The 26,412-nt window shown below is 51.6% G+C and overlaps 1 protein-coding gene across 2 annotated transcripts in view; it reads right to left on the bottom strand.

The window, feature by feature from the left end:
• Positions 1 to 610: 610 nt before the first annotated feature.
• Positions 611 to 26,412, bottom strand: part of GRM7 (glutamate metabotropic receptor 7) — a 176,841-nt gene continuing 151,039 nt past the window's right edge. Inside the window, exons 9-10 of one of the 2 annotated variants that reach the window (XM_077786198.1) lie at positions 21,036 to 21,282; positions 611 to 2,190 (exon numbers count right to left, since the gene is read on the bottom strand). In XM_077786198.1, the coding sequence (XP_077642324.1) occupies positions 2,141 to 2,190; positions 21,036 to 21,282 (297 nt within the window). In that variant the 3' untranslated portion in view covers positions 611 to 2,140. Of the gene's footprint in view, positions 2,191 to 15,697; positions 15,862 to 21,035; positions 21,283 to 26,412 lie in introns of those variants that run through there. The other variant, XM_077786197.1, reaches the window with a different exon arrangement.

The following is a 26,412-nucleotide window of genomic DNA, read 5'->3' as shown; positions in this document are numbered from 1 at the left end:
TCCTGTGCCTGGCAGAGTGATTAATTGCTCACTTAATTACCTTCTGGTGCGCTGCTGAAGTCGTGTCCTTCAGAGGCCTCGGGAGCATCAGCAGCTGCCAGCAGCTCTGGGGTATCAGACATGGCAGGAGGCTACGTGGCACTCCAGCCACTCCAGCTTGGATTTTGGGGCTGTCACATATCACTCCAGCCACTCCAGCTTGGATTTTGGGATTGTCACATGGCACTCCAGCCACTCCAGCTTGGATTTTGGGGCTGTCACATATCACTCCAGCCACTCCAGCTTGGATTTTGGGATTGTCACATGGCACTCCAGCCACTCCAGCTTGGATTTTGGGGCTGTCACATATCACTCCAGCCACTCCAGCTTGGATTTTTGGGATTGTCACATGGCACTCCAGCCACTCCAGCTTGGATTTTGGGATTGTCACGTGGCACTCCAACCCCTCCAGCCTGGATTTTGGGATTGTCACAGACTTCTCCCCTGCAACCAGCTGCCAGCTCTGCCAGGCCTCCCTCCAGACTTGCTCCTTGTGCACAAAGCCCTCGGTGCCGGGGTTTTGGATGTCTGACAACGTCATGAAATAAATGTTAGGTCACAAGGGGGAAGGGGGAGGGAACAAGTGGAAAAATATATTTATTGGAGTAAATAAAAAAAAGTTAACCAAAATCCTTTATTGATACATTCTTGGATAATATCACAGGATCGAGAGAATGGAAAGGGAGGGAGGAGGTTGCGGCAAAGATTGGTTTCACTAAATTGGCACATAAGCAGCAAGATTAACGAAATTACTTATTACAAACAGTAGAAAACATACATGCTTCTGTAAGTCCTTATCACACTGGTCAATCATGGTGGGGCATCAACAAAGAAAAACCTCAAGACATGTAAAAGCCATATTCTTTCCTCCAAATATCCTAAGAATCGTTGAAATTATTGCAAAATAGTCATATACCTTAAAGAAAAAAACAAAGTAGAACACAAATACAAATATCAAACATAAATTATTAACATGTACCATAAAATACATTACTGGCATGCATTCCAAAGATCAAGACCTGTACTAAAACTCAGCAAAAATCTTTCCTGCTTCCTCTGCAGCCCATCGGAGGTGTGAAGGGGGGGACAAACTTCGCCAGCACAGTTTTTGGTCTTTAAATTCTTTTTTTGTTTGTTTGTTTAGTTAAAAAAAATAAGGTATATGGATCGCAGTGATACAAGAATAATAATACAAGTCATGTACACGGGTCTCAGATCCGCAGGTGTCGGTTGGTTCGAGAGGTGCCGAGAGCACAGGGCCTCAATGAAACTGTGCATCCAAAAAACAAACAGTGACCTCGGAACAACATGGATGGCAATATGCAAAAATCCTCACAAACTGTACAGAGAGTTCCAAAACTTGCAGTCTGGAAGTACATAGAAAGACAGAATTAGCCCCTTAGAGTCCAGAGCAGCCGGGCGCAGCCGGCCCAGGGAGCTGCTCCTGAGGTGCGGCCATGGTGGCTCCAAGGCCACGATGGCCCCGAGGCCATGGTGGTCCCAAGCCACGGTGGTCCCAAGGCTGGACAGGTCCCACGGCCACGGTGGTCCCAAGGACATGGTGGTCCCAAGGCTGGAGCAGCCCCAAGGCTGGAGAGGCCCCAAGGCCATGGTGGCCCCAAGGCCATGGTGGCTCCAGGGCTGGAGAGGCCCCAGGGCCATGGTGGCCCCAAGGCCATGGTGGCTCCAGGGCTGGAGAGGCCCCAGGGCCATGGTGGCCCCAAGGCCATGGTGGCTCCAGGGCTGGAGAGGCCCCAGGGCCATGGTGGCCCCAAGGCCATGGTGGTCTCAAGGCTGGACAGGTCCCAAGGCCACAGCGGCCCCAAGGCCATGGTGGCCCCACGGCCATGGTGGCCCTGTGGCTATGGCATTCCCAAGGCTGGAGAGACCCCACGGTCACGGCAGCTCCAAGGCAGGGGAGGCCCCAAGGCCCCGGTGGCCCCAAGGCCCGGCCAGGCCAGCAGCACGCGGAGCCGGCAGCGATGCAGGAGGTCCCGGGGTGGCCCCGAGCCGGGCTCCTCTCGCCGGCCCCGTGCCCGGTCCCCGGCCCCGTGCGGGGAGCTCAGCGAGGCGGGGCCTGGTGGCCCCACGGCAGCTGGGCCTAGATCACCAGGTTGTTGTAGCTCACGTACTTCTTTTTTGCAGCAGGGCCTGCAAGAGAAGGACACAGGGGTTAGAGCCTGTCCCCTGAATGGGGACACACCAGGAATGGGACACACCAGGAATGGGACACACCAGGGACAGGGACACACCAGGAATGGGACACACCAGGAATGGGACACACCGGGAATGGGGACACACCAGGAACGGGGACACACCAGGAATGGGACACACCAGGGACAGGGACACACCAGGGATGGGGACACACCAGGAATGGGACACACCAGGGATGGGGACACACCAGGGATGGGGACACACCAGGAATGGGACACACCAGGAATGGGACACACCAGGGATGGGGACACACCAGGAATGGGACACACCAGGAATGGGACACACCAGGGACAGGGACATGCCCACAATGGGGACACACCAGGAATGGGACACACCAGGAATGGGACACACCAGGAATGGGACACAGCAGGGATGGGACACACCAGGGACAGGGACACACCAGGGATGGGACACACCAGGGACAGGGACATGCCCACAATGGGGACACCCTGGTGGCTCCTCAGCCCCGCTCCCACCACAGGACACCGGGCCGGCGGCTCCCAGGCCAGTCCAGCTCCAGCTCTGGCTATAACCTGAATTAGCAGGGATTGATTTTGTCAGGCTCCCGTGGTCTGGGTGACTGCGCTGCTCAGGCACCACAACCAGATCCTATTAAGATTTCTTTTTTACAAAACCAGTGACATTTCCTGCACCTGCTTAAATCTCCTGGGCTAAACTTGGCTGTTCTCATGGATAAAGTGATTCTTATTCAAGTTTTATGACTTCTGAGAATTTTTCAATATGGGGATGAAGGTACCAGCTTTCCTAATTATGACCTTCAAATCCAATCTGTTTGCAAACAGAAGGAAATCAAAGCAGTCAGAACTTTATGAGCGCTGCTACTCGCTCCCGTCAGGAAAAAATGCAAATATTTGCAGCTGAACACAAAGCAAAGTGTTCTGCAGTACTCTGGCAACACTGACAGGTCCAGGACACAGAAGTGTGTTCCTTCCTGAGCTGGAGGGACCCAGCAGGATCCCCCAGTCCAGCCCTATCCCTGCCCAGGCACCCCAAATCCCACCCTGGCCATCCCTGGAGCTCTGTCCAAAGGCTCCTGGAGCTCTGGGGCTGTGCCCATTCCCTGGGCAGTGCCAGCCCCCTCTGGGGGAAGGACCTTTCCCTGATATCCAACCTAAACTCCACAGAGACCAAAAAAAGAGCCTGGATTCCCAGTTATCCCAGTTTGCTAAGCCACTGAAGTCTAAATCCCACAGTCTTTGGGGGAATTTGGCATAACTTGAGCAGTTTGCTGAGTATTTCCAGCCTGCTAAGCTGGGGCAGACTCCACTCACACTTTGGATGAGGTTTTTAATGTGGTGTGCTTCATTTTAAAACCTTCTCAGGAAGATTTAAGAGACGCTCTGGAAGGAGGGGCAAGAACAACAATTGGATTTGTTCTGCAAATGTGCTTTTCAAACTTCATTGGGTTTGGGCCTCTGCAAAACCAGACCCAAACAGGACATGGATTCCACAGGGCTCTGTGTGCTCCCCTGCATGCTCTGCATCTCTGGCATCCCCTGAAGATCCTCTGCATCTCTGGCAGACCCCCAAGCACCCCAAGCCCCCAGAGACCAGACAGAGCTCCCTCTGCTCCCCACCCTGGCGTGTCCCCCAGGCAGCAGTGTCACCAGTCAGACAGCAGTGCTGGCTTTTCAGAAACACTGCCCCACAATTCAGACTACTCTGAGCACACTGCAGCCCAATATCAGCATTTCCTGTGGTGTTCACTGGTTCACTGACAAAGACAAAAAGGATTTTAGCCCCAGGTATTTCCAAGATGGACACGGAGGAGCCTCACGTGCAATGCTATCCTGAAACCCTCACTCAGCTCTTTCCTGGTGCCCCAGTCAGGGCTGTCTGTTCAATCAAGGACTGATCCCAAAAGGGCTGATCATCTTCAGTTCCCATTAACTTCTCTTGCACACGAAGGTGTCCAACATCTGCCAGGACAAAACTCATTATCCTTCCAGGCTACACTACAAATATCCAATAAACTGGGGAACGCTATTAAATGCCGAAGAAGGGTAAAATGAGCCTGGGAAAAAAATGTCATCGTGGAACAGGTTGCACAGCAATTCCATGTGTTATTTTGTGATGCACTTCAGCTCTACCCATTACATGCTCCAATTTCAAGGAGCAGCAGCGTTTCTGTGACAGATTTAGATGCTCCCACTGTGAGTTCAGATCATGCCACCCCTCCAGTGTGGCACGGTCTGAACTGGCATTGCCGGGTGTTTCTGGGGCTCCCAGCAGAACCAGTCATGCTGCTGACAGGTTTTCTCACCAGTTCAGCCCCAGTACTCCTCTCCCACTTCCAACAGGACAAGGAACCACTGGTGCCAAAGGGATGGAGCCAAGGAATGCTGTGGACACCTGTTTTATTTTCCAGCATCAGCCTCATTCCATGGTTGTGACAATGGGAAGGTGCCAGCAGCTCCCATCCCTGGCAGCAGACCGAGAACTTGATGTTACAACTCATTTTAAAAGCTTTTTTGACCACTCACATCACACAAAGCAAAAGCATATTGACACCAGTTCTATCCAACCACTGCAAGCACACGTACCTTTGGTTAAAACAATGCTCACTTCTTTCCAATACAATACCTGCTTGCAAGCCTTAAAACACAATGCACACAGCTCCATTATTAAACTTAAAACTTCCTAATATCTCACCAGAGATAATTTTCTGCAACTTAGGGAGTTATTTTACCCAAGCATTAACACACAGACCATTGTTCTATTTGCCCTTTCTTTCTACTTGTATAATTTTTCTGCTGATGAATCTTATGGCTGCTGCTTAGCTCTGATCACCACCCTGCTGTCTCTGGGCCTGCCTTTTGCAGCTTTCCCAAACCCCTCTGATTTTAAGGATTCCCACAGCTGCCAAGGCACCCAGAGTCTGCAGCAGCACCACCCCAATGGGGACAGCCCCTGCAGCTGCACTGAGACCAAAACATGCTCCTCAGAGCAGCAGAATTCACTCCTTCCCAGCAGCGGGGGCACGGAGAGCCTACACCCACCCCCTCCAGGAGCGGGGAGCAGGATGGGGAACAGCTGCATCTCCACACCAGCTACACATCAAAAACAAATACACAGAGGCAAAAATCCTCTTTGGCCTTATGAGTTTCATCACTTGACTGGTTTTCATTATCTTGGGCACAGGTCACAAAGAAAGGAGCTCCCACAGCACCCCAGAGCAAGGCAGAGCTGTCAATAGTGACTCAGAGCCAGATGTAATCGCTTGCACTTCAATTTTATGCACATTTGTAACCTCTTCCATGCTTAAAGAGCAAAGATTTACAGTGCAAGAAATGAATTTGATTGCAGCCCCCAGGCATCTCAAGCTATCAAACAGATGAAACATCATCTCAGCATTGCCACTGCGAGCAGGGATGGACATGGGGATGGCCCCGAGCCTGGAACTCCTGCTCTGATTCCCTCTGCAGTCACTGGGGCAGATAACTCAGCTCCTCTCCTTCATTTCCTTCATTCTGGCTTAGCAACCCATATCATTGGTGCCAGGCAGAGCAGAGGCTGATTATTAAATCCTGCTTCTAGTCCATCTAAAAGCAAAATGGAGCTGCGTGGCTTTTCCTCGATCTCTGCCAGAAAGACAGAGCTATCCCCATGCTCTGCTGCCTTTAAATTGGGGAATTTAGATGAGAGCGAGCTGAAAGCAACAGCCCTAAATGATTCTACGTGCCTCAAACCCCAACAAATGGGATGAGGCTTGGAGAAAATAATTTTAAATTTGGTATCTAAATGTAAATGGATTGTTCTTTCACATTTTGACATCTCTCTTGTTGTGCTGCCACAGTGTTCTGGCAGCTTATCAGCTCTCAGTGGCTGCACTGCACAGAGCCATTTCACTGCTGTGCTGCTGGGTCCCCCCAGCCTGGCCCTGTGGCTTTGATGCACAGGAGCAATGGAACGTCCTGTTTGAATCACAGAATAAAAGTAAACTAAATAACAAATAGAACATTAGGAGAAGTGTGATCCCCCCTAGTTGCTTTGCAGCCTTCTCCTATAGATTCTGTCCTCAGCTGTCAGGCTCCCCTGAGTGCCACATCCACAGGGCTTTGAAATCCACCCCTGCCCTGGCAGCTGTGCCAGGCTGGGCAGCCCTTTCAGGGAAGAAATTCTCCCAGTACCCAGCCTAAACCTTCCCTTGTCCTGTCGGTGACAAATCCCCTCTGAGCACCCCCACACCCCTTCTGCTGGCCATGCCCGTGGGGTTCTCCTCAGGAAAAGGGGGGGGATGTCTTTGGGAAGCACTGAAAACCCCAAAGCTGGCTGGGAGTGCCAGGGCAGCTCCAGGAGCAGAGAGCCACAGCACCCTGGACGTGCCAGGCTCACCTCGGGGTGCTCAGAGTGCAATTAATAATGAACCCCTTAGTCAGCTCATTAGAATAAGGATGTTTATGCACGGAATGCAAATGCCATGCTCAGAGCAGGGCTGGGCAGGTGCTGCAGGTGTATTTCCATAGAGGAGCCCTCTCATTTCACAATCTCTCTCATTTCACACAGATTCCACTCCTAAATTCCTCACATTCTATCCGGGGCTACGTTTTACCTTTAGGGCTCCCTTATTACTGTCCCCTTCAGCCACAGCCATTTCCCCTGCCCGTGCCAGAGCCCTGGCACAGCCAGCCTGCAGAGCTCAGGGTGAGGGACAGCACCCTCCAAGTGAGCCCTGAGCCCAGGGGCCTGCCAGAGCAGCGGGGACGAGGAACAATTACAAATATTCAATATCCCGGGTCTCTGAGTGAGCAGTGCTTGAAGCTCCCAGAAGGAACTAATGGGAAGGAAGAGCCCCACCTCACCAGCTCCCCAGGGCACAGGGTTTGAGGAAGGCTTTTCTTTCCCAAGTCTGCTTTAGCTTCCAAAGCTTTCAGGCAGCAGCAGCAGCTCTCAGGGTGTGTTTTTAATTCCTCAGGCTGGGCTACAATGCTCTTTCTGAGGGAGCTGGGAACGCATCCTAGAGGAAGAGTAATAAAAGCAGCTCTTGGATGAGATAATGGCATAATAATAGCATCAATTCAGGTCAAAGTGGCAATGGCCTGACCCTCTCAGAGCTCAAGGCAGCGTGGGAGGGTTTGAGTACATAGAGCAAGTGTTTGCTTTGGTGTCCTGCAAATGTGCTGGACTGAGCCCAAGCTGCTGCTGAACTTCTCTGTCCACAGGGTAAGGAACCCTCAGCTCAGACAACACAGGGCCAGCAGCTCCATCACAGCACGCCTGCACTGCAGCACAGAGCCAGCAGCTCTGCCTTTGCTTCCAGCAGAATATTCCTGTTCATTCAGGGAAGCAGGCTCCCGCAGGAATCCCACAGGCATGGCAAGCTCCTCATGGCCATGAGCCCAGAATGGAAAGGTTGTCCTGCACAGTCCCTGTGCACAGGGACTGCAAAGAGGCAAGAAGAGGGAATGGACTCCTGCAAAGCTGGGCATGTTTTCCCCAGTGTACAGATAAATAATGGACTTGGGCTCACGCACAGAGCTCTGGCACAAAGGGGACACACAGAGCTGGAAAGCTTTTCCTGATGCCACAGGGTAACCTTACACTTCCCTGACACTGCCCCGTGGACAACAAATTTCAGCTGTCTACAAAGACAAGCAAGAAAAGATCCTATGGAGCACAGCACAAACCATGCTGCTCCTATTTCCAAGAGAGTGCAGTTAACTCCAGCCCTCCAGCCTGGAGAGGGATTGCAGCCCACTGAAATCCCACTGAAATCCCACTCGAGACAAGGGCAAAGCAGCACCTGGGGATGTCACCCCTGCCAGCCCTGAAAATTTACACTAAAGTATAAACCAGGATGTGAATGACTTATTCTGATGTCTCTGTAACAATTTCCCTCTTGGATACAGGGAGCACTTTGGGTTTGTTGTGCTTTTCCAGCACTGGGCAATAAGCTCAGACTTGGGGCAGCTGCAGTTTTCCTGGGAAAACACATCCCTGAGAATGTCACCAAACTGCCACGGCCTCTGGCAGGAGACATCCCGTGGCAAGGGCAAAGCTCTGCTCCTCTGAGAACAGGTGAACCTGGTGGGGAGAAATGCTGGGGTCTGACCCAGCTCAGAAGGCTGAAGGATTTCTTTGTTTTAACTGTATTATAATACATTCATATACTATTTAAGGGAGACACTAAAACTACAAACCTACTTGTTCTAACTCCCATATCTAACTCACTCCCAACTCGTGACCCTCTCTGAGCCCAGCCCCAGGTGGGTTGGATTGGCCACCAGCTCAAACAATCCTCACCAGAATCCAACCAAGCACTCACCCCAGGGAAACAATTCTCCAAACACATTCCACATGGGAAAACAAGGAGCAGAAATAGAAATGGTTTTCTCTTTCTTTCCTCAGGAGCTGTAGCAGCGATGGGGCCACGCTGGGACAGCCCTGAGCCCCGGGCTGGGATTGCTCCCATTTGTCCCTGGCCAGAGGTGGCCCTGGCCACGTGTGATCACTCAGCAGGGCCAGGGCAGCTCTGGGCACACAGCACAGCACAGCATTTCTCTCTGCAGCCCCCAGGAGCTGCAGGGAGGATCTGCAGTGCCAGAGCTGCTCCAGCTGCCAGGCTCAGGGATCAGCTCCTCCAGCCACCCCTGGGCTTTCAGGGGTTACCGGGGGCACCTCGCGAGATCAGCCCAGAGATGAACCTCCCCACCTGGGCCACCAGCAGAAACAGAGCCAGGCTGTTCACAGCCTGAAACATCAGCAGGGTTTTGTCAGAAACCGAACTATGGCATTGAGATTTTCAGTCAGGAAATAAAACTTGATAGAGAAGGATTAGTTGTACCCTTCCAAATAAAATCTAAAATCAACAAAGTACAGCCCTGCTGAAGAACATCCATCTCAGGCACCTCTGGCTGTTTCCCTGTCTCCTGTTTGGCTGCATCTCTCCCCATCTCCTCCCTGTGTGCTTTGCAGATAAGAACTCTGTCAGGCAGGGCTTGGGAGCACGTGCCCCGTCAGACCAGGGATGTGAGCAAGGCTGCTCAGCACCTCCAGCCCTGGAGGACTGCAGGGGCACAGGCAGAGCTGAGTTTGTGCTCGCAGGGCTGTGGGGACAGAAATCCTGCTCCGAGTGCAGGAGGATGTGGGGAAGGAGCCAGGGACAAAGGAGTCACTGCACAACCCTCACCCAATCCATCCCCAGAGCCTGGCCTGCACCAGAGCTCGTGGGGCTGGAAAGGTGCACAGGATCTTAGGAAATGTGTTTCCAAATGTTCATGAGACTGTGGCAGGGAAGAACCAAACCCAGCTCACATTCCTTCATTGGAGGTGGAGGTACAGCAAACCTGCTAATTCCAGCTCCATTCCTACTGCTGTGTGTGAATGCTGTGGCTGCAAAGACAACAAATGGAAGCGAATTATTTTCACCTGCTTAAAACAAAGTCATTAACAGCACTTTGCTTAGCTTACCTGGAAAGCCAGGCTCTGCAGAGAGCTGTTAGAGCCAAGTGTGAAAACAGTTTGCATGAAACATAATTAAAATTATGACCTGAGCTAGGGCTAAAACATCCCCAAGGAGGCCTGGGGAGGCAGAGGTGTCAGAAAACAGTCAGAGCTGTCGGAAAGCAATTCACCTCTGCCTCCTGACTGTGTTGCTGAACTGGCTCCAGGATGTCTCCAGTGCCTTGTCCCCAAGCCCTGGGCACAGCCAGGGCTCCGTGGCTGCCCTGCCCTGCCAGCACAGCTGTACATTTGTGTTCCAGATGTGCTCCAGCACATTCCCAGCCTCTATTTCCCCTGCCATCCTGGGGGTGCACCACCCTCCAGGGAACAGCTCCTGCCCAGAATCCCAGCCCTCTTGCCATGGAAGCCATTCCCTGTCCTGTCCCTCAGCCCCTGGGAATATTCTCTCTCTCTCCTTTCTTGCCAGCCCCTTTGGGCACTGGAGGCCACAATTAGGTCACCCTGAAGCTTCTCCTCAGCACTGCCACTTCTGCCAGCCCTTCCATGGTTAGAATCACGCAAGCAATATTTTCTCACTCACCCCCAGGAACTCCTCTCCCTTCCTGCCAGCTGGCCTGCTCCAACTCCTTGGCAAAAGCTTGCAAGTAACAAACATCTAAACAGGAAAATCAAGAATGCTCATGAGGTGCAGAGCGACTCAATTCACTGGAAAATGTATTCCTGGTGTACGACTCTGTTACACAGTGTCTGACAAAATTACACTCCGAGCTGCGCTGTTAAACAGCCCAATTTTGCTGCAATCAACATTTAATTTTTTAGCAGAAAGTCTTGATTTCAAATACCCTGGAAATGTTTAACAGCTGATATTAATAAGAGCCCAGATTGAATGCAGGGCTCTTTATCCCGGGGACATGATAAGCATCGTGACAAGCAGTGTAACTATGGCAACTTTCTCTTTCCAATTTCTTTTTCCCCTGCACAGCAAGAGCAGGCACCTCAGTGGTGCAGTGCCAGACTGCTCCCAGCTGAGAGCTCTGGGTCACTGGGGGGCACTCAGGCAAGGCTCAGAGCCCAGGCTGGGCTGCCTTCCCTTCACCCACGGCGTGCTCCGTGGGCATTGACACGTGTTTAGCCAAGTCCCTTCCTTGTTCTTTCCTTTTCCTCTGTGGCTGGAAAAGTCCCCCTGCCTTTGCTCCCTCAGAGCCCAGCCAAACTCTCTCAGCCCAAAGCTGAAACTGCTCTTTTCCAGGCTGGAAGGATGCTCTCCTCTAAGGATTCCCACAGCTCTCTGGGAGATGCCACATGTCCTTCCCTGAGGCCAGCAAAGAGGAACAACCCCTGGGATGTTTTCCAGAGGTGCTGGGTGTGACAGCAGTGCCTGAGAGAGGAGCACCCAGAACCCCAAATTCAGTGCTCGGATTTGCTGGCCTCAGCAGCCAGCCAAAGGCAGGTCCCTGCAGCAACACGGGCATCTCCTGGTGCCAGCACAGAGCTGAGGGCAGCGTGGCTCCTGGCACACAGAGCTGTGCCCGTCCCTGGCTGCCCCCAGCCTCCCCAGCCAGCAGCACCTCGTCCCCAGAGCTGCTGGGCTTTTCTTGGCCCAGGGGGACAAACCCAGCAGGTGTGGCCAGCTCCCCTCACAGCGAGGCAGGCTCAGGGATTTTCTGCTGCTCTGACACAGCCTGAGCAGTTTTCTCCATACCTGCACTCATGCCCCCCAGAAACTGCCTGGCTTTGTGTATTTGAGAAATTTATTTTGCTTCAATGTTGCTTGAGGTTTGTTCTCCTTTTTACCCTGTCATTATTAGAATTTTCTTTTTGGACTCACTTGCCAAATTTCCAAGAGATTTCTGAACAAAAGCGGCCCTTCCAGCCAGTGTTCTGCTGCTGCTGGGAGCTCTCAGCAGCTGGAGCTGCTCCCCAGAGCCTGGATGGCAGCGAGTCAGGGAGCCCAGGGATGGAGGCGAGATGGGAGTTTTGGGAGTTTGATCTCCTGGTGCTGCAGCTCCTTCCTGGAGCAATCCAGTGATTCAGGGAGCCCAGGGATGGAGGTGAGATGGGAGTTTTGGGAGTTTGATGTCCTGGTGCTGCAGCTCTTTCCTGGAGCAATCCAGTGATTCAGGGAGCCCAGGGATGGAGGTGAGATGGAGTTTGATCTCCTGGTGCTGCAGCTCTTTCCTGAGCAGCCCCCAGCAGGGAGGGATGTGAGGCAGCCCTGCAGGGAGCTGAGCCCTGACATTTGCCCTGCCTGGCACAGAGGGAGGCATTGCACACAGATGGGAGCCAGGAGAGCCAAAAGCCATGTCTTTGCCCTGATATTACAATCTCCAGATCTGACAGAATCTCCCTCGCATCGTAACTGCATGTAAGGAGTGATAAATTAGTCCAAGGGAGACCTCAGAGCTACTGAGAGTTTGTTAAGCAAAAGGTGAGAGGGACTGGCCCATGAGGTGTAGCTGTGTCTGCTCACTGCTCATCCAGGGAGAAAGACCAGATAGTGGAAATTCCAAAATGTGGAATCAATGATGAATACTTACACACTAACTAATCCTTATTTCTGCTCACAGACATCCATCTCTACCAGCTTCACATATCCCAGGCACCTCTAGCCACGAGTGCATTTTTATTCACACATCAGACTCAAAGGTGATGGTTTAAGTGCCCTCAGAATTTCAGTTTTTAGAAAAGGAAACAGTCTGACACTTCCCTGCACGCTACAATCTTGTATTGTGTAAAGCCATGAAATGTGTGAGACAGTCTGCAGATATTTAATATGGGAGCTGGCAATTATATGAATGTACCATCAAAAGTAATTATTTTTAGATGTAAAAAAAAGAAAGTAACATGATGCCCAAATGTTCAGACAGGAGAGAATGTTCTCTCTGAGGGCTGGAGCCCCTCTGGAGCCAGGCTGGGAGGGCTGGGGGGCTCCCCTGGAGAGGAGAAGGATCCAGGGAGAGCTCAGAGCCCCTGGCAGCCCCTGAAGTGACTCCAGAAGAGCTACAGAGGGGCTGGGGACAAGGATGGAGGGACAGGAGCCAGGGAATGGCTCCCAGTGCCAGAGGACAGGGATGGGTGGGAGATTGGGAATTGGGAATTGTTCCCTGGCAGGGTGGGCAGCCCTGGCACAGGTGCCCAGAGCAGCTGGGGCTGCCCCTGGATCCCTGGCAGTGCCCAAGGCCAGGGTGCACCTCCATGCAATAATTTTAAAATAAGCACATCACCATTAGGAGGAATTTGTGACGTTTAGTTCTCCAGTCAGCCGTTCCAGAATCAAAATAGACGCAGTGAAGGGCTGTCAAAGTCTTTCAGTTACCAATTTTGAGTGCAAATTCTCATTTCTTAGCAGCCTCCGCTGAACAGAAAATCCCTCAAGTGAGGTTAAACACGGAGTATTTTCTCAGGCTGAAACTGGCCAGATTTCAAACAAAAATGACACTTCAATCCAGCAAAGAATTATTCCACAGCACACACTGGAGGCTGATGAGCTGCAGAGCATCTCACAGCTCAGACCCAGAGCCTTCAAAGAGCTGATTGTCCCCAGGGCCACTGGGCTGTCCCAGGGCCACCCGCCTGTCCCCAGGGCCACCGGGCTGTCCCAGGGCCACTGGGCTGTCCTCAGGGCCACCAGCCTGTCCCCAGGGCCACCGGGCTGTCCCCGGGGCCAGCGGGCTGCCCCTGGTCTGGGGTTCTCGGGGCTGTGAGCAGGAGGGGAGCAGGCATGGAGCTCTGGGGGTTCCTGAACCATCTCCCCTTTCCACAGCAGCCCCAGGCACTCTGAACCATGCCAGGACTCCTGTCCAAGAGCTCCCTTCCAGAGGAACTCAGCAGCTCATTCCCTTCCAGGGGAGCTGTGCCCAGGGCAGGCAGGGACTCCACAGGGTGCTGCCAGCCCTGGCAGTGCCCAGGCTGCAGTGCCACAGGAGTCAGCACTGCCTGGTGTCTGTGTCCAGCCAGCCCCCAAAGCCTGGGATCAATCATGTCCAGTGCCCCCCAAAGCCTGGGATCAATCATGTCCAGTGCCCCCCAAAGCCTGGGATCAATCATGTCCTGTGCCCCCAAAGCCTGGGATCAATCATGTTCTGTGCCCCCAAACCCGGGAATCAATCAGCACTGCCTTGCTCCCTGATGGACAACTCCTTGCCTTGCCCACCCATGGACAATTCCTTGCCTTGCCCACCCATGGACAATTCCTTGCCTTGCTCACCCATGGACAATTCCTTGCCTTACCCATTGATGGACAGTTCCTTCCCTCGCACTGCCACGAGCAGTTTCCCAGCCTTGCATTCCCTCCAGAGCAGAGGGGCCCTGTTTGTCACTCCCAGGAAACAATTCTGAGCGTTCCAAACCCATCTCCCTGCACATCACAGCAGAAATTGATACAGCCACGTCAGGCTCAGCTCTGTTCATCCCTGCTACAAACACCTTCCAGCAAAACAAGTGTCAGTTCACAGCCAGGCTGATGTTTTCCAGCTTTGTTTTTAACACACTGCATCCTTTCATGCTGCTTGTTGCTTTGTATTCCCGGGAGGACAAATCAAAGCAGCAGGGCTGCAGGAGCTGGAGCAGCAGTGCTGGGGCAGAGATGGAAAACACCCTGGAGCAGAGGAGCACTGGCTGCACCAGCACAGGCCCCAAGCACCCCTGGCTGCAGCATTTTCAAAGCTTTTCTGGACCAAAGTTTAAAATCTGCTTAAAGAATCGGAGTGGCCAGTTGCTTTCTATTGGACTTGGATGACAGAGTTATTTGTGTGCCTTTGCGGAGAGCAATTCCTGAGATTATTTCCATTATTACATGGAAAAAAAATAGAATCTGAGCTCCTAATTATCTTTTGTGCCACTTTTTATAAAAGTTTTATTTAAAAAACTGATTTCTGCTGAGATTTAGGTGTCTTCCACCTCTCTCATCTCCTTCCTTTATCAATTTCACCTTCACAGAGCTGCCCTTCCCTGTCTCCTCTTTCATTTGCAGTAATGTTTGAGTGGCCCCTTTGTCCCATTCCCCCAGTGCAGCCCTTGGATGCTCGGGGTCATCCCGGGGTTCGTGGGGAGCTTCAGCCTCCCATCCCCTGTGCCCGAGCTGGGAGTTGGCATAATGGCCCTGATTCAAATACAATAAAAACCAATTTGAGCTCTCAGGAGGACTGAATTGATGCTGGAGCTGGGGCAATTTGCACCAGCCAGAGATATTGGTAATTTCTTTTCCTGTGACTCAGAGACTCAATTCAAGTGACATTCCAACCTTTGCTGATAGAAGTTCTCGCCTATTAGGGCCCAGCTAAACATTCTGAAGGCTGAATACAGTGATTTTCCAGTCCTCAGTGCACAGCAGCCCAGGAACCAGGTCAGGTACAAGCTTTTGTGCCAGGGCAAAGCCCCCTGGCCACAGGGAGCTGTGAGAAATGCTTATTAAGGGCTGGCAATCATCTCTCTCCAGCACCAGAGGCTTCCTGACTCCTCTGGGAAGCAGGAATTCCTGGCTGGTGCAGCCACAAGGCCAAAGGAGCTCACACATCACAGACCACCACGAGGCAGCCACAACACGCAGGAACAGCCAGCCCTCAAAAATTGTTCACGCTGCTCCCAGCAAGGCAGTGCCACTGGGCTGCCGTGGGGCAGCTTTGCAGACCTCTGGAGCCATCTGAATTTTGGGGAGGGGAGGGCTGCTCACACCTGGGCTCAGGGTCTCTCTCTGCTGCCAGGCAGCCCTGCAGCTGCTGGGGGGGCTCAGAAAACACCGTGGTAGCTGTCACATCTGGGGCCAGAATTAGCTTCTGATCATTTGTTTGTTCGTTTTTAAACAAATATCTCCATCCTCACGGGCTTTAGTGGGATCCAGCTCCAGTGGTGGGAAGGAGAGACCACCCAGAGCTGGTGCCACCCACGTCAGGGTCTCCCTTTCCCAGGCAAACCCCCCACGGCAGCTTTGGTAACGGGTTTGTGAACAATTTTTAAGTTGGATATCTTTTATAACACATCTGCACTAATAAACATTTCTAACACAATTATGTATATAATAAAAATAGTCACAATAATCATAATCATCATCATAATTTGAGAATAAAACAAGAAAAGCTCGGTTTTCCTTACCTTTTTGGAAAGCAGGCAAAAGCTATACAGTAGGTGGAAGAGTGTACCAAGTAACAGACTTTTGAACACTCTTTCTTACTGGTGGTATGGAGTCTACAGGGAAATAAATACATTGAATGTAGGACAGGTCTGGGCACAGGAACACCCCCAGCCTGCCCTGCCTGAGTCCCTGCACTGTCTGGCCAGACTGGGGCACTGGGAGGCAGCAGCACAGGAAAGCAGCCCTGGGAGGCAGCCCAGGGGCTCAGCACCTCCAACCACCCAGCCAGGCTTCCCTTCCCCGCCCTGAACCAGCTCTGGGACATTCTGCATGTTCACAGCCCCTGGCCTGGCCTGGCCTGGCCCTCCTGAGCCCCAGAGTCACTCACGGGTTCCCTGGCATCACCAGCAGCCGTCTGAGGTTTTCCTCATTTTTTGGCTGCGTCACCAACAGCCGTTTGAGTGTTTTCCTCATGTTTTCCTCATGTTTTGGCTGTGTCACCAACAGCCGTTTGAGTGTTTTCCTCATGTTTTCCTCATGTTTTCCTCATGTTTTGGCTGCGTCACCAACAGCCGTTTGAGTGTTTTCCTCGGGAAGGGGAAGGAGTAATTACAGTGAATCCCAACCGAAGTTAAGTGTGGGATCTCTCCCAGTCTGACACTGCTCTGGCAGCACGAACTGGAGCAGAGAGCCCAGCGGGGCACTCCACCTCAGGCTCCACCAGGGAGATCTCCCCAGGGTGTGGAATTCCAGCACACAGAGCACAGCACACCGATGCCAGGGCCCAGGTCCTGCCCGTGCCAGCCGTGCCCCAGCAGGGAAAGCCGTGCAGCGAGCGGCAGCAGGCACACGCCAGATGGCAGACAGGAATGCCTAAGAGACTTCTCCTAAATGGCTTGGAAGGCTTGGCCCCAACCCATCCCTTTCAGCCTGGAAGGCTCCCAGGGTGGCCGGGGGCTCAGCCTGTGGCACTGCTGCTTCCCCAGAGATCCCAGGCCAAGGTCTCAGAGCCAGCCCGTTCCCCCGGCGCTGGGAGGTGATCTCTCTCCTTTCCAGGGCTCTCCTCCCATGGCAATCGGTGCCTTCTTCGGGACTCACTCCAGACCCCTCTCCCAAGTGCTTGGCACGTTCTTTCCTGAGCCTAAATTCCAGCAGATTGCCCCAGAGTTGTGAGCAGTGGTTCCATAGGAAGCCTCTCAGGAGTTCACAGACTTCAGCCTGACGTGCACATCTTCAGCCCTGCCACAGAGGGTCTGAGCTGGAGGAGACCCCAAATCCCATCAGTGCCACCCTGCCATGGCAGGGACACCTCCCACTGCCCCAGGTGCTCCAGCCTGGCCCTGGGCACTGCCAGGGATCCAGGGGCAGCCCCAGCTGCTCTGTTCTTTTAACGATCTGCTAAAACCCGGAGATTTTTTCAAGGCTACTTCTCTGTAAAACCACCCACATTTTGCCTGTGGTTTGCCTGTGGCCCGTGATCAGGAGAGGATAAATGCAGCTCAGCCCCCAGATTCCAGATTCCCAGTGGCTGGGGGCACACGGGGCTCAGGGGGCACGGGGACACAGGAGCACCCAGGGGACACCCAGTGGAGCAGAAATGGCACCCGCAGCACCCAGCAGCTGAGCAGGCACGGGCAGCCCCTGAGCCCCAAAACCCAAGAGCAGAGCCCGGTGCCCTGCAGAGCCCGGGCTGAGCCAGGCTGGGTCCCAGCCCACCCTTGGGTCCCAGCCACCCTGGGCTCTGTGCCCTGCTCCTCGAGGGGCACCCAGAGCCAAACCCACCCTGCCCAGAGCCACGGGAGAGGAGCAGAGCCACCCTCGCGACGAAATACTGAAAACACATCCCTCGGTCTTCGTCTGAGCCAAGATATTCGAGATTCTTTTAAAAATTGCTCCAGGAATTGCTGCATCCAGGGCAATTTGTAATTCACATTTCCTATTTTCTCATTGCTAAAACTGCTAAATGTCCCTATTCACAGTATAAAATATTTTTGAAGTGAAATGGCTATAAAAACATCAAACCCATTTTTATGTACGAACACCATACTCAAAACTTCACTGAAAATTAAGTTTGAGGAGCTTTGCTTGGATGTTAGGACTTTTTTTTTTTAAGCCCACTAATACAATTTTCATTTTTTTCAACTAAAAATGGAACTGTAAACAATTTTAATTCAACAGAATATTCAAACTTTAAAAAAGAAGCTGGGTTCAGGTGGTCAGTGAGCTACTGTTACATGCAGTCATGGCTGCTGCCTGACCAGAGACTGATCAATAAGCTGATCAATAACCTAATCAATGCTACAGAACAGCGACTGGAGCAGTTACACTGGGACTAATGCACCCCAAAACTTGTAAAACTTTCATTTGGATTTCTAATAACTGTTATGAACACACAGACATGGGAATGAACAAGCAGCTGGTGCAGCTGAGACCATCAACAGAGGGAATTCTCTATCAATAATGAAAATGTTTTTAAAAAACACTAATTTCACAAATTATAAAAAAGGAGTAAAAGCTTATAAACCTGAAACTCAGAGACTGCACATTTCCTAACAAACACATTTATCAGCTTCAAAATCCCACTTGGCACATCTGGGCAAGCCAGGGGCCTCTGCCCCTTGTGCCCCTTAAAAACATGTTCTGGTCTACAGCCCTGGGCTGAAAATGGGGTGTTTGACCAGAAACATGGGGCTTTGGTGAGCAGCATTTATTTTTAGTAAAAATATTTCCCTCCCAAAACAAAATCTGGCTGCTCTTTGGTGGGAGGGGAGACTATTCTCAGAAGTCAGAAACCAGCAATAAGAGGCAGCACGGCAGGATGAGCGCAGGAGGGACCCTGGGGTGGGATGTCCCCAGGCTGGGCTTCCCACAGACAACACTGCAGCATCACAGCTTGGCTGCTTTTCTTTTTTGGTCAAGTTTTGGCATGAAATTCTCAGATTTTGGGTTTTGTGGGGGAGAAACTAATTTCAGCTTAGTTGATCCAAACTGTGGTTAGTGAAGTGCACCAGCAACACACTCCCCTGCCTTGGCCCAGCTGGATTTCAAATTCTCTTTTCCTCCCTTCCCTTCCTGGAATTTGCATTGGCAGAGGGCCCCAGTGTCACTGGGTAACCCCAGGGCAGGAATTCCATTTATTTCCTCCTGCTCCCAGGGCTCTGTCCACTACAGCTGCAAGGGGCCTCATCTCATTTGTGAGAACCACTTGGTGGTTCTGTCCATGGTTCTGCACCCCTGTCCAGCTGCCAAGGAGGAATTTCGTTTTTCCAGCTGGAATGTATTTTGTACAGCTGCACGATCAGACATCAGAGAGAAATCCTGCAGGGGTGAGCAGGGGGAGGAAAAGTGCTGCATCAGGGATCTGCTGCCTGCTCCCACTCTGCTCTGACAGCAGAGCTGCTGCTCCAGGCAGGAATTCCAGCAGCAGGGAGGCAGGAATTCCAGCAGCAGGGAGGCAGGAATTCCAGCAGCATTAGAGGAGGGAATTCCAGCAGCATTAGAGGAGGGAATTCTAGCAGCATTAGAGGAAGGAATTTCAGCAGCAGTGAGGCAGGAATTCAGCAGCATTGGAGGGAGGAATTCCGGCAGGAATTCCAGCAGCATGGGAGGCAGGAATTCCAGCAACATTGGAGGAAGGAATTTAGCAGCATCAGTAAGGCAGGAATTCAGCAGCATTAGAAGCAGGAATTCCAGCATCAGTGAGGCAGGAATTCCAGCAGCAGCAGGGAGGCAGGAATTCCAGCAGCATTAGAGGAAGGAATTTAGCAGCACTCACAGGACAGGACCTGGCAGGGATTCCAGCAGCAAAGGGATCAGGGGAGTAGGGGCAGGCAAAGGGCATTTCTCCACATTCAGGGCTGCTCTTGCACAAGAGCTGCAGACGTGCCCAGACCTTTGCAGCGTGCTGTGAGCAGTGCAGCTGTCTCCTTCCCCAGCCCTTCCAAATTCAAATGCAAATCAGACTTGATGGCCTCCGTGGTAATTTCGTGCTGCGCTATCCTCCGCTATGCACATTAAGGAAACTAGAAGTGTCTTTGCCATCTATTTTCCTTTTAAATCGGTGGCAAGATTTGCATTAAGGCCAGATAAAATCCCTAAATGGGAATCTTCAGGGGCCGTGAGGTTTTTGCAAAACAACTTTGCAGGAAGCAGGATGAAAACCGGGGGTAGCAGAGTTACTGATGAATTTGGTGCTCACCTGGGAAGCCGTCCCTGCCATGGCCAGCCCATCCCATACTCACTGCTGGGGTCCATCCCATCCTGTACTCACTGCTGGGGTCCATCCCATCCCACACTCACTGCTGGGGTCCATCCCAGCCCATACTCACTGCTGGGATCTATCCCATCCCATACTCACTGCTGGGATCTATCCCATCCCATACTCACTGCTGGGATCCATCCCATCCCATACTCACTGCTGGGGTCCATCCCAGCCCATACTCACTGCTGGGATCTATCCCATCCCATACTCACTGCTGGGGTCCATCCCAGCCCATACTCACTGCTGGGGTCCATCCCAGCCCATACTCACTGCTGGGATCTATCCCATCCCATACTCACTGCTGGGATCTATCCCATCCCATACTCACTGCTGGGATCTATCCCATCCCATACTCACTGCTGGGATCTATCCCATCCCATACTCACTGCTGGGGTCCATCCCAGCCCATACTCACTGCTGGGATCTATCCCATCCCATACTCACTGCTGGAGTCCATCCCATCCCATACTCACTGCTGGGATCTATCCCATCCCATACTCACTGCTGGGATCTATCCCATCCCATACTCACTGCTGGGGTCCAGCCCATCCCACACTCACTGCTGGGGTCCAGCCCATCCCACACTCACTGCTGGGGTCCAGCCCAGCCCATCCCATACTCACTGCTTGGATCTATCCCATCCAGTACTCACTGCTGGGGTCCATCCCAGCCCATCCCACACTCACTGCTGGGGTCCATCCCAGCCCATCCCACACTCACTGCTGGGGTCCAGCCCAGCCCATCCCATACTCACTGCTTGGATCTATCCCATCCAGTACTCACTGCTGGGGTCCATCCCAGCCCATCCCACACTCACTGCTGGGGTCCATCCCAGCCCATCCCACACTCACTGCTGGGGTCCAGCCCAGCCCATCCCATACTCACTGCTTGGATCTATCCCATCCAGTACTCACTGCTGGGGTCCATCCCAGCCCATCGCACACTCACTGCTGGGGTCCATCCCAGCCCATCCCACACTCACTGCTGGGGTCCATCCCAGCCCATCCCATCCCATCCCACACTCACTGCTGGGGTCCACGCTCTCGCAGAGCTCGGTCCTGGCCTCGCCGTTGGGCCGGTCGCTGGCCTTGTGGGACAGGCGCGAGGACATGGTGGCCGCCGTCACAACCGCCTTGAAGCTGCGCTTGCGCTTCTGCACGTTGAGCTCGGGGTGGAAGATGATGATGTAAACCTTGGGCATGTAGAGCATCCCCAGCGCCACCGACGCGCTCAGGTTCATGGAGATGGTGAGCGTGGTGGTTTGGATGTAGAGCTGCGGACAACAGAGAGCGGTTACGGGCCGGGCAGCGCCTCACACACAAAAAATATCCCCTGGAAAGGGATTTTAACCTGCCTGGGTGGGGCTGCAGCGCTCCATAAATACCTGCTGGAAAGGGATTTTAACCTGTCTGGGTGTGTCACACACCACTGGTGGGACTGCAGCACCTCACACACATCAATATCCCCTGGAGAGAGGTTTGAACCTGCCCGGATGTGTTACACTCCAGGGCAGGGCTGCAGCACTCCAAACATAAATACCCGCTGTAAAGTCATTTTTCACCAGTCTGCATGTGTTACACATCGGGCCTAGCCAGGCTGCAGCAGTTCAAACATAAATACCCATTGTAAAGTAATTTTTAACCAGTTTGCACACATTACACGCCACCTGGCCAGGCTGCAGCAGTTTACACACACACACACCCATTTTACACCGATTTTTAGCCAGTTTGCAGTGCAGATGTGTGAGCTGGGACCTTGCCCTGCAGGCACCGTGATGTGATGTGAAGTCCCACGGAATGCCCTGCCTGACCCACCAACGCCTGATCCTCAGTGCTGGAGGCTTCCAGCAGCCTGGACACAGTCCCACAGCAAATTATGGCACAGCTTTTTAAATTTATTTCGAGTGCAGGTCAGACTTGGACTGAATAATTCTGATATAAACTAGGGTTTAGCTGAGCTGTAAGTTATAGAACAGAAGCTATAATAACACAGGTGACTTTTAGAAACACTGATGAAGATGGGATTTTCTTGCTTTTACCGTAATTTAGTTCTCTACAATCCACTGAAATAACTTTGCAGAGGGTACACAACAATTTCTGTGCTCATACCACTCAGCTGTGCTCATTACTGTGAAAAAAATATATTTATGTTCACAACATAAAAATTGTGAACAAAACAAATAGATAGATTTCCCAATATATTATTATGAAAAAAGTTTTTTGAGTTAGAGAACAGGTATTTTAGAGTTAGAGAACTAAGATTATTTTAGAGAACGAAGATTATTCAAAGAACCCATGGGGATTAAAAAATGTACTCTGCAAATATACAGGGGTAGAAAAGCCTTTGTTACCCCCTTTTTTTTGAACTGTTTTCAGAGGACACACGTAACAGATAAACCAGAACAATTCTCACGACTTCAGGGGATTCAGCACAATTAAAGGGCACAGAGGCAGCACAGTACAGCTGAGAGGGAGCTGAAGAGGCAGCAGCACCTCTGCAGATCCTCTTCAGAAATTCAATATCCAGGAAATCCAGAGGTGGGAAAGCAGCACACACTGAGGGGATTACTCAGAACCTCTGTCCTCTTCTGCTCCCACTCAGTGCCCGAACTGTGCTCTGAGAAAACACAAATATCTCAGTGCCCATCAGCTCAAACTGTGCTCTGAGAAAACACAAATATCTCAGTGCCCATAGGCCCCAAATCTGAGAAAACACAAATGTCTCAGTGCCCATCAGCCCCAAATCTGAGAAAACACAAATATCTCAGTGCCCATCACCCGAAATCTGCTCTGAGAAAACACAAATATCTCAGTGCCCATCAGCCTCAGCTCTGCTCTCAGAAAACACGAATGTCTCAGTGCCCATCAGTCCCAGACACCCGGGCTGGCCCTGCAGTGGCACACACAGCTGGCCCCACCTGTTTAATTGTTCTAGCTGTAATTAGGGGCACTCTGCAGCACTGCTGTGCCCCAGGGGCTGCCCCAGTGCCGAACTGGTCTGACTGGGAGCTGCCTCCCCCTGGCACCTTTTGGTCCAGCATCATCCTGGGCACAGCAGCAGCTCAGGAGTTGGGTTTTTATTTTATTTTTCCTGCTGGGAAGGGGTCGAAGGTGAGGTGATTATTGAATCAAAGGGGTCTTTGGCAGCACCTCACCGGAGTCCCCACCTTGCAAATGCTGATGGGAGATAAAAGGGAGGGAGAAAAGAGCGATTGTAGAACAAGAAGGGATGAGTGACACACAAAGCGTCTCCTGACAAATGGGAGCAGCCTAAAGATAAGGGAAACTAATAGATATGCTTATTATGCAGAGCCTCAGTTTTATGTGTTTTATCTCTGCTTTGTGGTTTTACCAGTCAGACATAAAAATGCAGTTTACGTGAAACTATTTCATTTCTTATTTCACTTCTTCTGATAAATTCTGGGGAAGCGTTTTAGATGAATGCAAATGGATGACTTAAAGTACAAAGGATCAGATTTAACTGACAACGGGACTCTAATAACTCATGCGTGCCTTTTACAGCTGGCTGCCGAACCTGGCAGCTCCCAAACCTGAGATTAAATTAAGAAATTAAGATGCAGATTTAGCACGAGATGCTCGAACTTGACAGGAATGAGAACTGGGACGGAGCTTACTCAGCTCTGGGGTGACACAGCTGAGGCCTGGAGGAGCTCCAGGAACCCGGAGAGGGCATTTGGCAGGGCTGGAGGGGCAGGGCACAGAGGGCAGGGCTGGAGGGGACATTGGCAATTGGGAATTGTTCCCTGGCAGGGTGGGCAGGGCTGGGATGGAATTCCCAGAGCAGCTGGGGCTGCCCCTGCATCCTGGCAGTGCCAGGGCCAGGCTGGATGGCACTTGGAGCACCCGGGACAGTGGAGGTGTCCTGCCAGGGCAGGGTGGCACTGATGGGATTTTAGATCCCTTCCCATGACTGGAAGTGCTGCCAGAGGAATCCAGGCTGCCTAGAACCGATCTGGAGCTGCTCTCCCAGGACCATCCCCTGGGGGGTTTGAAGCCACACCACTAGGACAGGAGGACAAACCCTCCTGAAGGGTCACCCTGCCTCAGATCTCCTCTCTCTCAAGCAGACTCTGACTTTTGGCAGATTTTCATTTCACACACTGCATTGCAAATGCAGCGACTTTGAAGCAGGCACTGGAGAAAACCCAACCCCGAGGACATCATTCACATGCAAAAGCACCTAGATTTTATCACTGCTTTTACATAAGTGATTTCCATTTGAATTTTAGATTTTTATGTTTTCCGGATTCTTGCTTTATTCACGCAAAGCACAAAAATCATCTTCAAGACCTTGAGAGAAAATTGGACTGGTCTGGAATACACACATCTAATAAGGGGCAATTTTCATAGAACAAAATACATCCATGGCTAATTCTGCATGAACTGTGATTTCTCTGGGAAGCACTGCAGGATCAGGCCTCTGTCTCTGGCAGCCCTGGAGAGATTTCCAGCTGCTGGTCAGAAGAACTGAACTTACAGTCTCTAGAACAACTCAGAAGAACTGAACTTACAGTCTCTAGAACAACTCAACTCAGAGCTGCAGAGCTTTCAAAAGTCCCTTTAGAGTCCAAAACCCTTTTTGCAGGCTAAAGCTTTGCCTTCAGACAAATCAAGAGCAACTGCTCCAATTCTCTAATTCAGCTTTCTAATTATGCACTGAATTGTGTTATGTTGCAATATGGAAATAAAGTGGTAACTTGAGATATTTTTGGACTCGTGCTATTACAAGCCAATTTATCTCACTTCTATATGGGAATTAAAACAAATGTTCTTACAGATGAAGTAGACGGTTTATAAATCTCCCAGAAGGCTTTTCCAGGTCATCTGAAGATTCTATCCCATCCTCTACATTATGTTGTGCAAATCTAAGAATGAGAAACACTTTTTAATAAAAATTAAAATTAAAATCAGCTTCCCCTGTGCTACGTGTTTGCGAAACCGTGGGAGGTGAAGGGACCTGAATGCAAATGTGGCATTTTGGTGTGCCAGGGGTGGGAGAGGGCACTGCCCCTGCTGCAGGAGCTCTGGGCCCTCCCTGGGAGCCCCAAACCCACCTGGTTTATCTCTGCATGCAGGCAGAATATTCCCAAATGTGGTTCAGGCCCTGCTGCTCCAGCTAAGCCAGCAGTCAGCTTCTAACCTCCCATGTGAAAAATCAAAAGGGGGAGAGCAGTCAGCACAACAAACCCTTCTGCTAAGAGAGCCATTTGCCCTGTAAAAAACAGGAGAGCTGTCCCAGGGAATCAGTGAACAAAATCTGTGAGCTATCCAAGAATGAAAATGTGGTGGGCAGCACAAAGGCCATTTACTGACCCGTAAGCTGAGTTTTGGGGGGTTGTCACCACGCGGGTTTAACACCCAGCACGCAGCACCCAGCTGTCCCCCTGCTGCACAGAGAGCTGCCCAGTGTCCTGGGGCACCCTCAGGGGCAGCCGTGGTGCCCAGGGTGCTCAGCATGGAGAGCACAGGGCTCAGGCCAGCAGAGGACTGGAGGTGCTTGGAGCTGCTGCCACCCTGCAGTTCCCTGTCCTTGGACAGAAGCTGGCATGTGCAGAAGTGACCCTGCGAGGGCAGGGGGGTTTGCAGCGAGCTCCGTGCACCCCAGCCTGGTCAGGAGCAGCTCTGGGTGCCCCTCCTGCTGCTCTGTGCACCCCAGCCTGGGCAGGAGCAGCTCTGGGTGCCCCTCCTGCTCTGTGCACCCCAGCCTGGGCAGGAGCAGCTCTGGGTGCCCCTCCTGCTTTGTGCACCCCAGCCTGGCTGGATTTCAGGCACAGCCAGAGGGAAGAGCTCCAGAAATCCCATTATCAGTCCTCAGAACTGTCTCACATCTCTTGCTTTGCATTCCTGTTTGTGATCATGGCTCTAAAATAAGTTACACATCACTAAAAGAGACAAAGTGCAGCACGAGTAATGTACATCCTCCACTTCTATTATTAAAATAATGGCTTTTCCCTCTCTCACGGGCTGAGCACTTGGCTTTTTTGAGCTAGAAATAATTCTTCATCTGTCACTTCTTCCAAAAAACAAAAAAAAAAAAAAAAGGGAAAGGAAAAAGAGCAAGCCTTCATTTCATTGCTCCCCTCGCCACTGCACTGCTAAATTGACTGACACACAATCTTGGCATTTTCGGGTATTCAGAGCCAGGCTCTGGCTGCTGTTGTAAATCATATTTCTCCACACTTATTGCATTTTATTCATTTTATACATGACCAGAGATTAGAGTTCAAATGAAACAGATTTTGCTATCCTTCTTATATTCCAAACGTCACCAGTCTAGAAATCTTTAATTTTGCTCACTTCAACTGTTGAATAATTCAATGTAAAAGGAGAAAAAACCAGCCCTGCAACCCTCAGTTGGAGATTTTGAGGCGAATCCTGCGAGA

The sequence above is a fragment of the Lonchura striata genome, chromosome 12 (assembly GCF_046129695.1).
Source record: "Lonchura striata isolate bLonStr1 chromosome 12, bLonStr1.mat, whole genome shotgun sequence".
Classification (NCBI taxonomy): Eukaryota; Metazoa; Chordata; class Aves; order Passeriformes; family Estrildidae; genus Lonchura; species Lonchura striata.
The sequence above is the reverse complement of the archived record's forward strand: the minus strand, read 5'-3'. Positions and strand labels throughout refer to the sequence as shown.